Source organism: Leucopleurus acutus (assembly GCF_964270905.1).
Source record: "Leucopleurus acutus genome assembly, chromosome: 10".
Taxonomy (NCBI): Eukaryota; Metazoa; Chordata; class Mammalia; order Artiodactyla; family Delphinidae; genus Leucopleurus; species Leucopleurus acutus.
Window position 1 is genome coordinate 44,638,247 of NC_139153.1, and position 16,219 is coordinate 44,654,465.

The 16,219-nt window shown below is 45.4% G+C and overlaps 1 protein-coding gene across 1 annotated transcript in view; it reads left to right on the forward strand.

The window, feature by feature from the left end:
• The window catches only part of MYRIP (myosin VIIA and Rab interacting protein), a 218,966-nt gene that overhangs the window by 185,258 nt on the left and 17,489 nt on the right, over nucleotides 1–16,219 (forward strand). Inside the window, exon 12 of the mRNA XM_082848766.1 lies at nucleotides 15,447–15,641. Within this exon, the coding sequence (XP_082704892.1) occupies nucleotides 15,447–15,641 (195 nt within the window). The remainder of the gene's footprint in view (nucleotides 1–15,446; nucleotides 15,642–16,219) is intronic.

A 16,219-nucleotide genomic window follows, 5' to 3' on the forward strand; every position in this document is an offset into this window, starting at 1 on the left:
GGCCAAGCCCTCCATCCTGCCCCCATCCTGCCCTGTGCCCTCGCTGAGCAGGAAATTAGGGGAGTTGCTTTTATTCAAACTCCCAAATGTGTCAGTTTCTCAAAGTTTAAGTCCTTCCCACTGCCGACCATGAATCAATGGATTAAATAGTCAACCAGATATCACTTGTGTATGTAAAAACCCAGATAGCAAACAAAAAGAGGTAATCAATATATCTCTCTCCATCAGGCATCGGCTACTCTGATTAAAGGAAAACAGAAATATACGTTCATCTATGGAAGATTATTTAGAAGCAGAAGGGTATAGAGATAGGCTTCAGGATTAGACTGACTGTGAAACACATCCATGCAGTTTGCAAACTTTGGACTTTGGTTCTAAGCCAAGGCCATTTCTTGCCTGCTTCCTACACCCCGCCCCCTAGCTGCCCTCCTTGGCCCCTCCAATCCTTTCTCTACTCAGCAGCTGGAGCTGCCCTGCGGCCCTTGAACTTGCTCCCAGCCTGTCGACAAGCCCAAGTCTGGCTTGTTTTTATATCGATCTCTAAAAACCAGTCCAGGTCTTCATTGTTGATTGGACAAACACATGTTGGCCGTGTCTGTAAAATGGGCATAATCATACCCCCTTATAGAGTTAGGAGGACTGAATTATGCAGCATAGAGGTAGCACACAGCCAGAGCCCAGCAAATATTAACAACCTCACAGCCCCTTTAACAACCTCAAGGAAAAGAAACTTCACTGTCGTGAAATAATGCCCCTGTGTTAGCACCGAGGGAACAGCTTAGTGCCTATGTCCCGTCCACACGTGCAGTGTCAAGCCAGAGGTCTGTAGCCACGTTCGGTGTTTCATCATGCTCTGAAGAATGTAATGGGGAAAATACCACGTCAGAACCTCCCAGGTTCCCATCTTCGGGATCAGAGTAACTATGACTTCCCTTGTAATCCGACCACAACTAGTTTGTCCAGCGCTCACACATGTACACACACACGCCATGGTCAGGGAGTAGATCTGGGCTAAAGAAACTGTTCCAGAAGCTGTTCGTGCCTGCCTTATCTCTTTACCGTCCTACTGCACACTGGCCCAAGGTCCATCTGCCTGGGGGCTCCCGGCACAGCAGGAGCTCCTCTTCCTGTGCAGAAGGCAGGCTGGGAGTGAGAGAATAACACTCCCCTCCCCAGGAGCAGCCCTAACCAGTGACTGATGGGAAGAGTGTAAATACTCCACTCCTTTGCCTACACTGAGGTGGTGACCCACGGAGTGTGTGCTACCCACTGATGCCCCGAGTTCCCCAGCAGATTTGGCTCTGGGCACCCGCAGTGAGGACCAGCTGGATCTGGCTGCCTTCTCTTCCCTGCCTTGTCCCACCCCCTCCTCCACTGGTTCCTGGGATCACTTCCCAAATAAACTCCATGCACTCGAATCCCTGTCTCAGGGTCTGCTTCTGGGGAAACCAGACTAAGACAGTAACCAAACAGGAAAACACACAGAGTCCCCAGTTCACAAACACTCACTGCAGTATCTGTGACTAAGCAGTGGAGAAATCCAAATGCCTAACTGGCTGCTAATGGCCTCTGCCTGACCACGAGGATCCCTTACACAGAGAGAGTTTTATCCAGACTTCACCATTCCTCCTGCCTCTATCGCAGGTTCTTCTCTCCGGGAGCCAAAGCAGAGGAATGTGCATATTCCCATAGACACAGGGACATCAGTGGCAGTTCAGTGTCCTTGGTATGACAACCCATGTAGTATTAGGGCTTCACAATCTTGTCCAGCAGCAGAATAACCATTTTAGAAACACGCTGTTTCTTGATGGGAGTCAGCCCTTCGCTGTAGGCAGACTTGTCCCTACAGTTGATTCACTTTGGCTGGGTGTTGGGGGCCCAATGATGATTCAAGGATGGTCACTGCCATCTGAATTTTAACTACCTGAAGAACCAGCTTGTAAAACTTGGGGCCAGCCCAGAAACCTGGATTCCTAGAGGCCATGTTTTTAATTGAAGTCATCTTGGTTTCATTGAACCTCATGGTCAACCTTCCAAACCTTGGGATCCTTCAAGCCCGGGAATAAGCACTTGCTTCCCCTCTGCCACTGGGCAGGTGGCTGTGCCAATGGTTATGGAAGAAAGGCCTGGCTGAAGTGGTTCCTAGAACCATCTGCCCCTGGATATGCAGGTGCTGCATTCCTGAGAGAAGGATGCAAAGAAAGGTCAAGAACTCCTGGCCTGACTTTGGAGACTACATGCAGGGGCTGAATCTCCCACAAAACCCTATCTCCCCAAGCTTAAAGCAGTGATCCCCAAGGTCCCTGCTCCCCATGGTTCTAGACATGTAAGGCATTAAATAGGTTTTTGTTTCCTGATATTAGTATCATTTATGACACTATTTATATGACAAAAGATGTCCTATGTGTCAAGCTTTTGGAACATGAGTGTTTGTTGAAGGCCCATATTAGTGAATTCTTGCATTATAGTCAAATTTGTACACGCAATGTCCTGAAAGCAAAGTGTCTTTGTTTATTAATTATCACAAGTAGCTGAATCATTGTGTTTTAGTTTCACAAGGGAGTCACAGACCAGCAGATAACTCCCATATTCATAGTTTCACGGAATAATTCTCCTCAAAGTACTGAGACTTCCCTAAAGTAATAAATGTCTTTCTCCTCAAATAAGAGACAGATTTGTGCATCTTCTCACAGCTGCTCCCCATTTACTAGCATCAAGTCATACAGAAACACAGTACTGGTCAATGGATAAGCAGACAGATTGATTGTTGCCTGAGAAAACCCAGAGCTGTGGGTTTCTGCAGTTTAACGTGCTTGTGAAAAATTTTTTGTCGATATCACAGTGTTAACATAAAATCAAGTATTGTCCATGTGTGTCTCACCCTTGTAAAATGACTCACCATCAACATGAGGATTCAGTGTCTTTCACCCCAGGTAGTATCTTATTTGAGAAGCATGTCTCCATCTTCAGTTGGCGCTAAAGTTTCAATCCCCACTTATATCTTACAAGCTACACTGATCTCAGTAGGCCTTATGCCTGTTGCCTCTTCTAACTTTCTATTTAACTGCTGTGCTAGGAAAAAAGAGAAGCTTTAGCTGTCCACTTAGAGCTACAGCTCTTATCCACAGCGCTTGAACAGGTGAGGTTTCATTTCACTCCTGTAGTCACTGGTGTCACTCATTCCCACACTTGTGTCCTGTGTGTTTGGGGGAGGGGCCTGCACGGCTGGGAAAAGAGTTCTGGGTTCTCTCCTGGATTATGAGGGCTTCAACAGAACATCTTCTTCTCTAGGCAAAAGATGAACTGAGCCCTCGAGAATTAATATACTCATAATGCTAATAGATAAAAAGGCAGTCTACATAAGCAGACAATCGACCAAAAATAAAAGCAAAAAAAGAAGAATGTAAATGACCAATAAGCATATGAAAAAATATTCAACTTTAATTGTATCTCAGCTGTATTCAATACAACACCTAGCCCAGAACTTGGCATATGGTGTGCACAGTCATTTTTTCCATTCAACAAAAGCACATTGAGGCACTGGGAAGACAGCCATGAACAGGGCAAAGTTTATCGTTTGTTCAGACAAGCAATAAAATGCAAATTGAAATAATGAAATGCCACTTTGCCTAACAAATTGGATGGTTAAAAAGAATGATAATCAATGTTGGTAAGAGTTTGGGGAAATAGGCAGTCTAATACCCACGAAGTAACACATATTAGCACACTGGTGACTTGGTAACTCTAAGGAATCAAAGTGTGCCTACCCTTTAATCCAGCAAATATGCTTTCAATCATTTATCCTAAGGAATAACTGGACAAGCAGCCAAGGGTATATCACAATGCAGTTCATCAAGTGTTATATTTTTATACTAGGAAAACTTTGAAACAACCTAAGTGTCCAACAATAAGGGACTCTTGGGGAAATGGAGGGGATGAGGTCCAGAAAACAGATGGGGCATTGGCATTGGAATGGCAAAGACAGAATAGTCCAGATACAAGTAAGTGGGTAAATCTGATGTTTAGGAAGATGAAGAGAGTTTGTTTTATGTTCTATGCTTCCCCCCCTCCGCCCCTCTGTTACCCAACCAAACTTGGGTCTGCTTGCCTGGGCACAGTAAAGCCAATCTACTGACACTGGGTTGTGGTGAAAGGAAATGTAGCGTTTATTGCAGGGCACCAAGCAGGATTGGGGATGGCTAATGCTCAAGAGACCAGAACCCCTGATGGCTTTCATGGAAAGGTTTTTAAAGGTAGGGTGAGTGAGAGGGTTGCAGGGCACATGATCAGCTTGTGTACATTCTTCTGATTGGCTGGTAGTGAGGTAATGGGGAGTCAACATCATCAACCTTCTGGTTCCAGCCTGTCTGGGGCCTACCTACATGCTGGTGGTCAGCATGCAGTTAATGTTTTCCACCTGCGGGGGTTTCAGTATTTGCAAAACAGCTCAAAGGATATGGCTCAGAATGTTATCTTATAGCCCTTGAGAGGAACTAAAGGTATTTGACTTTGTTTAATGGCTAAACTATTATTATTTTGTCTTGCTTGACTGTTTTCCTTTGCTTCTGCATTTTCTCACTTCTAAATTTATTAAATTTATTCTTTGGAACTCAGGGATGGCCTAGGAGGCTAAAGTCTTTCTACAAACAAGAGGCAGGCAGAGGACATGGGGGCAGGGGATGGTCTGTCCTGGGAAGGCCCCATAAGGTCCTGCTTGGCTACATCTCTAGCTTTCTGAACTAGAAGGCAAGTTTGCCTTCTGAAAGTGAGGAGATAGTGAAATTTGAGTGTCAGGATTGTGGAGAGGGTTTGAAATAGCTATTGCATAGAATGGGAGAAAAACGTGGGGAGAAATATAAAGGATCCCCAGGGTAAGGTCAGAGATCACAAACATTTACTTGAGATAAAAAGAGACTGTAAAAGAATACAGCAACTATGCACACTACTATGTATAAAATAGATAAAAGACCTATGGTATAGCACAAGGAACTATATTCAACATCTTATAATAACCTATAAGGGAAAAGAATCTGAAAAGAATATATAGATAGGTACATATAACGGAATCGCTTTGCTGTACACCTGAAACTAGCATCACATTGTAAATCAACTTCAATAAAAAAAAAGAAAAGAATACAGCAACTTTGAATGCAAATAAATGCAAAATAAAAATTCATTCTATTCAAAGAAAAGGTCTAGTAGTAGCAAGTCTATTCATGAATCTGTATCATTCGGCACAATTACGCAATACAGCTCAATAGGTTCTGGGATTTACATTAGAACTCCCCATTTCATAACTAAAATTTATAGATGAATCTCAAACCAGACTGGAGGAGTGAGGAGATAAAATGGAAATTAATTCCAACCACAACAGGAACAAAAAAAATGTGAAATTAAAGCTTAACAAGAAGACTGCAGATCTCTCAGAAACCTACCAGTTTTGCTGGTAGGAAAGACAGTGTAAAGAAGAATTCTTCCAAAATGAGGGTAGATATTTACTGTAATTTAAATCAAAATCTGAACTAGAAGTTTTTTTTAACTTTTCAGAAGGATTCAAAAAATCACCTGATAAAATAAAGTCAAGAATAACTTAGAAATGCTTAGAAAAAATAAAAGAAATGAAGAGGACCTATCTATTAAGATAGTAAATCATGTTTTAAAGGCAGAGTAATTAAATTTGTGAGATATTGATAAAGGATGCAATGAAATAGTCCAGAAGTATGCCCTAGAATATACTTAATTTAACTCACAACTGATCTCATAATTACCACCCACCTCTCACCCTTGGTTGGGAAGAGATCATTTTTTAATAAGTGTGTTGAGACGTATGTGCACTTGTTCTTTTGCGCGAAGGGATGTGGCAAGAGAGGAAGGTCCTTAATGTTCTCTCCAACAAAGGAATGAATGGCTCCCCCAGGTTTGCAGGGCCAGAAATACGTACAGGAGACAATAAGGAAAAGATGCCAACTTCCCATGAGAGGTAGTGGCACAAGTTCTGGAGTTTGAATTCTTGTTCAATCCTTGTTACAAATAATTGTTGAACTATTCTAAGAGCTGTAATACAATAGGGACCAGAGAGAAAAGGTCCCTGCTCTTGTGGAATTTACCCACTGTTGGGGGCGACAGCTGATAAGTATGTAAACACATACAGGGGAAGAAGTCCTTAGTGATCAGTGCTAAGGAGATTCAGCAGGATGCTCACGGATGGAGTTGGAAGGAGTATGAGTCATGGATGGTCCAGACTTTTCTGACCAACTCTGTTTTCCACTGAAACCCGAAAGACACAAAGGGAAAAGTCAGGCAAAGATCTAAAGGAAGGGCTTTCCACGCAGAGAAAAACATGCAAGGCCTTAAAGTGGAAATGACCTTGACAAGTTCAAGGAACGGCTTAAAGAGCTAGGGTAGCTGGGGCAACGTGGCCAAGGGGAGAGTGCTTGGAGAAGTGAGAGGGAGGGGCCAGAGCAAGCCAGCGGTGTGGGCCATGCGGAGAACTTTGGCTTCTATTCTGTGTGAGATAGGAAGCACCTGGAAAGGTTTCAGCAGAGACATAACAAGGAGGACCTTACATTTATCAAGATCACCCTGGTTGCCATGTGCCACCTCTGTTCCAAGTGAACGTGGAAGGTGGTTTCCTGTGTCATTGGGCTACTATGGAGCTGAGCACGTGCCCTGGCAGAGCCCTGGTTACCGCCAACAAGTGGGGAAGTGTGTCCAGTGAGTATCAGGAAATAATTTTCTGAGGAACAGCCAGTATGCTAAGCAAAAGAGATTGACAACTATGGTCACCTCCTCTGCCAGGACAGGAAGTCCTGCCTGCCCTACACCTGCCCGGGCAGGTATGGTCAAAGGCAGTGGCCCCAGCATTCCCCTCCTCTCTCACCATCACCAGGTCCTGGAGTGGCCTTGCTCAGGTGCCCACATCAAACAACAGGGACTCCACCAAGGAAGGGAAAGAAAATGACCATGGGGAAACATACAGACCAGTGGGTTTATTTCTGGAACTAAATTAAATGTGCAAATAGTACATTTAAAAAAATTCATTTCGGGCTTCCCTGGTGGCACAGTGGTTAAGAATCCGCCTGCCAATGCAGGGGACACAGGTTCAATCCCTGGTCCGGGAAGATCCCACATGCTGCGGAGCAACTGAGCCCGTGTGCCACAACTACTGAACCCATGCACCGCAACTACTGAAGCCCGTGCCCCCTAGAGCTCATGCTCCGCAACAAGAGAAGCCACCGCAATGAGAAGCCTGCGCACCTCAACGAAGAGTAGCCCCTGCTCGACGCAACTAGAGAAAGCCCGCATGCAGCAACGAAAACCCAACTCAGCCAAAAATAAAATAAATTTTTTAAAAAATTCATTTCAATTATCACAATTTTTAAAAATCTTATTTCTTTCATAGGTGGCTTTGACCATCAAAATCTAAACGATTTAAGAACCCAAACATTCCTAGAGGTCCATTCTCTGATCTCCATTACATTTCATGTTTCAATTTATTACATATGCTAATTTATTAGGTTCATACTCCAATTTCTTTCCACAATTCTGTGCCACCTTCTTTCAAGTCAGTCGTTGGGGACGTGAGTCTGTTCATGGAGAATGTATTTTGACGGGTTGTAGAGGCTTTGCCGGAGCGCCTTATGTTTCATGAGAACTGAAACATATTTGCATTGAATTTTTCTAGCAGATTTCTGTCAACTATTCAGGAGGACATATGGAGTTTCTTTTCTTACCTTTGAGAAAGAAAAAAATACATGAAATCAGGGCATTTGGACAAATTTCCTTGCTTGCTCTGGCGGTTTGATAGAAGCATTTCATAAAGCCAAGGCAGCATCTGTAATGTGGGACAGAAAAGTAATGAGCGGGCTGTGAAGTCTGGATCACACTTAGATCAGATTTTCTCAGAGGCCACATTCTTGTTCACTCTGATTGTTTTCGGTGGCTCCATCTCAGGTAGGCTCAGTAAGGCTCAGAACAGGAGCTGGTCGCTTGGGAGATCTCAAGCTCTGTTGTGTGGCTTGGTCATTGGTGTACAAATCAACGAGCTTGCTCTGATTGATGCCACTTGGAGGCTACAGGCCCTTCTCTCGCTGATCTGTTGTTCATGGATCTGATTATTCAGTTAGATTCTGTTGTTCCATCACTTTCTGCAGTCCATTGGGTCCCAGGAATTATGCAGGTGGAGGAGGTGATGTGGCAGGTGGGAAGGAGTGTGGACCTTGAAGACCAAAGTCTCTGGGTTCAAATCTCAGCTGTGCATCTTCTTCCTTGAGCCACAGTTTCTTCGTCTCTCAAGATGGGATGAAAACAGCCACCACGTCAGGTTGTGATGAGGGTTACACGAAATCACGAGAAGCCTGGGGTCAGACCCGGCACAGGAAGGACGCACATTAATACTGAGCTGGCTCCCTTCCTTCCTCTCTTCCTCCCTAAAGGGCTCTCTCAGGAGCAAGGTGTCCCAGGAGAGAAGGTGAGGCCCCGTACACATTTTATGCAACTTGAACATTGAAAGACTTTTCTCCTCTGCCTGTAAGTCCTGCATGGGAGCCAACATGTTTTTAGAAGACTCTGTTAAAGTTCTTTCTGTTTCCTGTGCTTCCAGACTGACCCCAAGGTCACACATTAACGGAACCTGCTTGCCCCTCTGCAGGTCCACAGCCTGTGGCTCCCAGTGCAGGGTAGGACCTGTTTTCTGCTACCTGGGTCTTCCTTCCCTTCTCCTGTCTCTGCTCTCTGAGGACAGGAACCCAGGCTTACTCACTCTGCATCCCCTGCAGGGCCCAGTACAGTGCTGGGCATAGAGCAGATGCTTCCTCAAGGCTTGAATTAAATTAGTGATGATGGGAAATAATAGATGATGTTTGAGGGCCTGGCTTGTTCGGTTGCCCAGCTAGGCAATGACATACCTTATTTTTATTGCCTATCAGTACGTATGGTTCAGTATGCTCCCTACTGGGAAACGGAGGGTCCTGCGTGCGTGCGTGCATGTGTGCATGTCTTGAATGTCAGTGTCAGGTTGTTTACTGTCATTTCTCAGGACAAACCATTCTGTATTCTGATATTGTGTCTTCCATTTTTGGTGTTAAGGTATCCCTTCTTTATGAAATTATGGTGAAGCCAGACAGTAGTAGACCATGGTGGCATTTTTTTTTTTTAATATTCTTACTTAGCAAGAGAAAAAAACTGGGAAACAGCAGCAAAGTTCAACTTTTCTTTTTTTTTGGTTAAAAAATAGTAAAAAGCATCCTTCAAAACACCAAGTAGTCAAGGAAAGTTGTTTCAAGAACACAGTACAGGACTTCCCTGGTGGTGCAGTGGTTAAGAATCCACCTGCCAACGCAGGGGACACAGGTTTGATCCCTGGTCCAGGAAGATCCCACATGCCGCGGAGCAACTGAGCTCATGCTAACCATAGCTACGGAGCCCACACGCTGCAACTACTGAAGCCCGTGCCCCCTAGAGCCCATGCTCTGCAACAAGAGAAGCCACCGCAATGAGAAGCCTGCGCACCTCAACGAAGAGTAGCCCCTGCTCGCCGTAACTAGAGAAAGCCTGCATGCAGCAACGAAGACCCAACACAGCCAAAAAGGAAAACAAAAAATAGAACACAGTACATAATAAAAGGTGTCTAAGCTACTGGCCATCACCAGTAATGTGCCCATCTTGAGCCAGTAGGGCAGGTGGGAGAGTTTTGAGGACAGGTGGACAGCTCTGGACCCAAACACTGTGGACACTTGGCATATGCTGACTAATTTCATCTTCTCAAAAACCCCTTGAGCTAGATGGTGTTATCTCCATTTCATAGCTGAGGCTTGGAGAGATTAAGTTATTTCCCCAAAATCTACACAGAGTAACCTGAATTTCCCAAGCCTCATGATCTGGTGTGTACAATGAGGAGGTCACCTTAGCATCCGTCCCCACTAGGAAACCACAAGACCAGAGCATCCACCCACCCCCACTGTCTCCCTCCATTATTTGGGGGAATCTAGGGGAAAGACCTCCCACATGTTCACAACCAGCCCTCTTATAGTGGCCTGCTCAGGGCCTTCACCAGGCTGCTGCTGCTGCCCAGATCCACCCTAGGAACCAGCCCTGCCCAGGTGCCTTCTCCATAGAGGCTCCAGATCAGCAAGATCGGGGCCAAGTTATGACTTCTGTGGGCCCAAGCACTTTTGCCTTTGTGGACCCTTTCCTCCACAAAAACCCATCTAAAATCATATTTTACAATTGTGTTGGTATAAAGATTAATATTGTGTATTAAAACATGTGCCTGGAACTAATAGTTCATTTTTCCTCATGATTTTAAAAGAAATTAAGACATTTTCATGGACCCCCTAAAAGAATGGTGGGCCCTAGGATCCACACCTGCTGAGCCCAGTGGGTAAGGAGGCCCTTTGCAAGACCCTGCTGACGTGGCAGTCCCCTCACCACTGCCCTCCCTGCTTCATAGGTTGACCCATGGACCTCAAAGCATACTGCCTGCTTCTCAATCTCACAAAAACCCTAATGTCAATGTCCTTTCAGCTTCTATCTGTTTAGGTCTTATTCTAGGTGTCAGAACAATCCCCGGAGGTGGAACTGGGAAATTCCCTCTTCTGCCCCAGAAACCTGGACACATCATTTAGTCCTCAAAGCTTTTATCCCACATTGTATTAGGTTCTGTCATATCAAGACTTATATCAAGTCACATAAATAGATACCCCAGGCCTCTGTCACAGCCCCAGTTCATCACACACAGCCAGATACTGAATCTGTTTTGGCGCTGCTGAGACTGGCAGACACATGTGCATGCACATGCCCAAGGGTAGAGAGGGGTCTGGGATCAGGCCTCTGTTATTCCACTGTGTTCTCTTCCTATTAAGCCAGGCAGCTAATGAGACCCTGCTACTCACATGTTCACAAGCTTGAGCCATTCTGGTGAGCAGCCATCCCACTTATTCCAGCTTGAAATGAGTTTGCATTTCTTTGTCCAACACAAAGCTTTGAAATGAATGACGACACTGGAAAATTATCAGGAGAATTTGCGAGGATTGCAAATAAGCAGGTATATCTAGTGTTTAGGATGGAAATATTTTCTTCTTTCGAATTCTAGAGACTCAGAATCTCCCCCTGGCAACACTTTGCATGCTGCATGTCTTTGGAAAACAGTTTATAAGGAAGAGTAAATGGAGGAAGAATTTGTTTCTAGCAACATGTTTGTATAGGACGAGAAGGGGCATGGCTACAGGATGGAGAGATTGCTCGGGCTCAAGTGTGTGGGTAGTGAGACAAAAAGTAAAGGAGTCTGCTCTGCCCTGCAGTCCCTAGAAAGAAGAGAAAAGATACAGGTGGAATTTTGATGTGGGTCCTGGCCTGGTCTTCTTTCTCAGGTCCACTGACATGGCCACTGTGGCAGGCCCCCACCTCGGAGTGGTACATCACCTCCTTAAAGGTCAGCATTGGTCCTGTTGTTGGTCACAGTCTGGCAGGAAGCTGAGTCTTTGTTGAGGTTGACGCTTGTTTCTCTGCCTCACTGCTGAGCGATGGAGGAAACACTGGAGGTTTCTCATCACCTTCTGTACCCTGAGTGTGGACTCTTGGTTCCAGCCCGGTGATTGTAAAGTTGACATAATAGATTTGATGTTCCACAAGGGGATGTGACACAGACCGGACCCTAGAGGAGGACACTCAGGCTCTCAGTGGTGACCATGCGTGGTCGGGAGGTGAAGGAGCATCAGTGTGTCAGAGCAAATACATCCCCGGGGCGTATCAACAGCTGAAAGCTCCTCTTCCACCCTGGAGAAGCCATACTGGCTATGCTGGGCATTTTGAAAGGGAGTCATGCATGTACCCGGCACTTAATAAATTTGTTGTTTAATTTGTGTTTCTTTGATCACTAGAAGGTTGAATTTGGTTACTGCGTGAGTCCACTGGCCATTTTCATTCCATCATCCATGGGGCCCTTGGCCACGAGTGTCTTTGAGGCCAACCTTCCTGTTCTGCAACAGCCCCTATTCTGTCAGCTGATTTTCTTCACACTTTCACGTCTCCCTTATTTGATACCATGGACCTGTCACATTTGACCCATCTTATAATTAACGTCTGGAGTAACGTCGGCTGCCGTCATAGAGAGCTCTTTCTGGCTCTGGAGTCGTGCTTTGTTTGTGCCATTGAGCTCAGGTCTCTGGAGCTGTAAGCAATAAAGCAGGAAGGCTCCTGTAGATTTTCGTTTCTCCCACACACAGGGCTCCCTGCCAGCACCTCTGAATCCTCACCAGCTTTTTATCTGAACAAAACCCTGTCTGGTGCTAAATATAGCTTTATTTCACATAATTGTAGAAGGTACTTTCTACTTTTAAATCTAGACTGGGCAGGGAACAGGACATTTACATAACAAGTTGGTGTTAACCCTGTGACAAACCTTCTAATCGCTTACTGGCCTAGTGAGTAAGCTAAGGAACAAGGAGGTTGGATGCCCTGCTCCTGTCACACAGCTAATTAAATCCCAGTTATCTTCACTTCCAGCAGGTGCCCTGTCCACTCCCGCGCTCACATCCAAGCAAGCCCGCAATACTCCTGTAGAACACGCAAGAACCACCCGATTTCCTAGAGGTGGGATTAATTCCCTGCAAGTGTTTGTGGGTTCCAGTTTGTGTTTCACAATGGAGGGCAGAACTGGGACACCAACCAACCAGAGAGATCTTGTCCAGTTTCCATATAATTTTTTTCAGTCACTTCCCCAGCTGCAAGCTGGTTCCCTTCTGAAGGGGACCACAGACCTCCCAAGTGAAGATGTGCTGCTCTCCACAGACCAGCTGCTGGGGACTGCTCACTCTCACTTAATGACAAGTGCAAATACCTTCAGGGGTCAGGAAAGTATGTCACCGTGTCAAGTGGCTGGGGGAGAGCTAAAGGCACACTCTGAGGGCAGGGACTTCATCCACTGTTCACTGCTTATCCCAGCACCTGGAGCAGAGCCTGCGCACCACAGGCCCCCAATAAGATATGTATGCAATAGAATGACTGGTGGGGACTGCAGAGAACTGGGAAGTGCTTATCTCACAGAAGGCATTCTTGTCAAAAAAGCATGCCTCTAGGCAATATTTGGCTTCCAGCTGGCAACTCCTATGATTGAATAAACAAGGCTATTTCTGGACGGAAAGGAACAATGACTGCCAAGCAACATTGATGTCCAGCTTATCGCTTTGATATTATATGTTCAGTTGGAGTCAAGATGCAGATAACTCTTTCTGTTTAAGCACCTCTGAAGTCCTCCCCATTAATAACATTGGCCCCTTAATGACCCTGGACCAACTGGAGATGTGTGTAAATGTTAACATTTGCCCTTCCATCGTGCTGTGGTCTAACTGTTTTTCCTGAATCCCTTTGTCAAATGATGTACAAAGGCACCTCTTCTATCAAACAAAGGGCAAGCTTTCTAAATACAAGCTTTATTTACGGAGAAGGGTACCAAACCTGCTTTCATACACACAACGTTGCCTTTTCTAAAATGGACTTAAGCAAACAGTGGCAGCTATTCCTTGCCAAAAACATTCTGAGTCCAATTCATCTCCAAAACCTGCCACATCGAGTTACAGGATTCTAGATAATGGCAGACAGCCTCTGCAAGTTTTTCCTAAGGTAAAGAGTTGGCTTGGCCCTCCCTCGGACACTTCCCTTATTCTGGTGAGTCTGCGTCACCTTCCTCCATCTTATTTTCCCGATAACCCAGACCCATTTTTCTGGTATGTAGCAAACTCCCTTGAACCAAAAGAAGCATAACTCTTGGGTGACTCAAGCAGCTATTGTGAAACTGACAGGCTGCAGAGGAGCCCTCTGAGCACATGTGCCCTAACCCTAGGATGACTGACAGGTGCCAGGATGAGACCCTAGGATGAGACCATGTACCAGAGCCCAGAGCCAGCTTCTAGACTGTGGACTCAGCCACAGACTCGTCACTTAGACACTCTGATTCCATAGTGAAGTTGCAGGGCCACTGAAAACTTCCTCTAGTGAGATAAAACCTGCAGTAGAATTTACTTGAGGAAACAAACTTTGCAAACCAAGTCAGAGCTATTACTAATATATTTTGGCCAGAATATATGAATCAGATAGATACCTTGGGAGGTACCAAAGGCATTCAAATTCCAGGCTTTCTTGAAACACTTTACTGGTTAAAAAAATGCCCATGGGCAATATTTGACTTCTAGTTTACAAACCCGGTGATGGGCTAAGTAAAATTGATTGTAGATGGACACCAATGGTGCCAAGCAACATTGATCTCCTGCTTACTTCTTGGTGCTATATGTTCAGATGAGCTCAAAGATGCAGATAATTCTTTGTGGCTGAAGTACCTCTGCTCCATTAAAGACCTTGGACCAGATCTGGACTGACTGTAATTTTGAGCCATGAATATAAAAACTAGAAGTGACTTGTATCAGAAATATATTCAACCACAAATAACAGAAAATCCAGCCAGTAGGGGCTCCAACAGGTAGGGACTTATTTTGCATACATGTATCAAGGTGTTCAGAGGCAGTTCAGCTGATCCAGTGCTATGTGGGCTCAGGCTCTTTCAGTCTTTCTGATCCACCTGACCCAGCATTTTGGTATCATCCTCACTCTTGTTGGCTTCCTAACCGCAGACCTGTGATCAAGGCAGAGAGAAGTGGGGGCAGGAGAGCATCAGCTGCATCTATTCACCTGATTAGGAAAACAAAAGCTTTGCTAGAAACCCCTCAATAGACATTCCCTTCAGGCTCACTGGTCAGAACGATGTCACATGACTGCCCCTGGCTGCAGGAGAGGCTGGGAAATGCAGTGTATTTTCTGTTCAGCCTTAATGGTGGGGGGAGATAAGGAAGAATGGGCTTGAGAATAGATGTGGGTGAGCTAACAACACAGTAGCTACCAGAGACTGCAGAGAAACTCTTTCCAATCCTCTCAATGTACAGATGACAAAACTGAGTTCCAGAAATGGGAAGTAGCCTGGCCAAGGTCCCACATCTAGATGAAATGACAGCTAGATCTAGAGCCCAGGTCTCCTACCTCTTCATCCATAAAGCTACCCACTGGACCACATCGTGAATGTAGTTTGACAGAGTCTGTGACTGAAGCTCTGTTGAGGAAAGAGAATATTATCCAGCAAACGAGGTAATGAATATGAAACTATCAGCAGTGGGCAGAGGACCTAGTGGCTTCCACTGGAGCTCTCCTTCCTCTCTCCCTAAAAATCTGAAATAATTCATTGTGAGTCACAGAAGCTAAGCCGAGTTACATCAGGCCTCCTCTCGGTCCCCTCAGACTGGGTAGATTTTTTTAGTGTCTCATTCCTTTGGCACATTGATGTTTGTGTGTGTTATGAAACAGAATTGATCTCATGATGAGCACCATGATAATGTAGAACTTCCATGTCATTGTTAATGTTGTTCTTGTCTTCTGTCCCCTTCTGTTATTGGACCAAACAGAAGTATTCTGCTGTTTCTCTCTGCAACATCTCCACAGAAGTCCTGAAAGTCATCAACGCCACGGAGGAGTTGATAGCAGAGTCTACAGGGCCCTGGGAGTTCCCACCTGTCCCTCCTGACAGAGAGAAAGGGACGTTTCCTCTTGGAACAGACCAAGTGAGACTGGATGAGCAGCTGACTTCCCTGGAAGAAAATGTAAGACAGTGTGGATGTGCTCTGTCTAGGGCACACATGTCCAAAGGAGAAGCTGATGATGTTGTAACTCTTCACAAAGAGGGCAAGGACACAAATATACTACCACCATAGCAAATATATTCTCAGAAGGGTCTTAGACTGGGTGTCCCAGAAGCAGACCCCAAGATGAAGATTTCTGTGCAAGTGATTTATTAGGGAAATGCTCCCAGGGGAGACTGGTAAGGGAGTGGGGAGAGGGAAGAAGTCAAGCAAAGCTATGATCTTAGACAAAAAGTAGCTTCAGCCCGATCCTGCAGGCAACTCTGTGGTGTAAGTTGCATCTCAGAGTTGTCCTGACCTAAGGCAAAGGAACTGGCCCTTCCTACAGCCAGTGGGCACCTCAGTCTCTCTGAATGCAGGCGAAGTGTCTACAGTAGCTCAAATGCCGTTTTTGCATAGATCTGAGCTGTTGGAAACAAAGGCACACTGCAGCTTGGGAGCGGGGAGGGGAGTATGCAGAAACTATATAAGGGATCTGTGGGGATCCAGGTGGAGCACTGCCAGTGCCACTACAGAGAAAAACAGTGGTTGCCAACAGA